The following is an 890-nucleotide window of genomic DNA, read 5'->3' as shown; positions in this document are numbered from 1 at the left end:
GGTTAGCCATGCACAAAATGTACAGGAGAATATGTTTATGGGTTATAAAACAAAGACACACAAATCTGAAATATATCGCCTTATGGTTTGAGTAAAGAAGGGCAAATTGGACAGGCACTAAAAATGAGAATCAGTCTTGTGTTACTTCCTAACTGAAGAAGAAAAAAAAAGCAAAACAGAAAGAAAGGATGTTCAGAATATGTTCAGGAGAGAGGAACATATTTTATTTATATTGTTTCTATTAATACAGAAATGTTGGTCCCATTTTATATGTGGCTGTGCATTGCATAAATATATAATTTTAATATTTCTTTCCCGATAGCAACGGATAATGCAGATGGTGAACAGACTTTCAACATAAATTACTTTTTTCTTTGCTCAGGTTCACTACCTTATGGTTCTGTCTGCCAACTGGGCCTATGTGAAGGATGCCTGCCGGATGCAGAAGTATGAGGACATCAAGTCAAAGGAGGAGCAAGAGCTTCATGACATCCATTCGACTCGCTCCAAAGAGCGGCTCAACGCATACACATAAATATTGTTTGCTCTTTCTACCATTGAATGCATTGGTGTTTAACTAAGGGCCATCCAACCATCCAACCATCCAACCTTTGAAATCAAACGAAAGTGCTTCTCATCAACGATGTGTAGGGCGACTGATGAATCACCCAAGTACAGTTCTTTGTTGTTTAGCACTTAATTTCCTAATTTGTCAAATTGGTGAAACCAGATCTCCTCTACAAGCTCTTATCCAGTCTTTTTATTTGAAATTTCTCAAATTCACATAATAGTTCTGTAAGATCAAAGATACTAACGTTGTCAAACACAAAGATTTGTTTGATTTTTTTAACCACTTCCCATGTGTTATACATAACAATTTTGCATTCTTT

General features: G+C 36.1%; 1 protein-coding gene across 1 annotated transcript in view; it reads left to right on the top strand.

The window, feature by feature from the left end:
- Nucleotides 1–535, top strand: part of GPM6A (glycoprotein M6A) — a gene marked incomplete at both ends in the record, with an annotated part of 131001 nt that extends 130466 nt beyond the window's left edge. The window contains one exon of the mRNA XM_080709756.1: nucleotides 383–535. Coding sequence (XP_080565882.1) covers nucleotides 383–535 — 153 coding nt within the window. The remainder of the gene's footprint in view (nucleotides 1–382) is intronic.
- Between the last annotated feature and the right edge of the window lie 355 nt (nucleotides 536–890).

The sequence above is a fragment of the Muscardinus avellanarius genome (assembly GCF_963383645.1).
Source record: "Muscardinus avellanarius genome assembly, chromosome: 14".
NCBI lineage: Eukaryota > Metazoa > Chordata > Mammalia > Rodentia > Gliridae > Muscardinus > Muscardinus avellanarius.
This window is presented reverse-complemented; position numbering and strand designations above follow the sequence as displayed.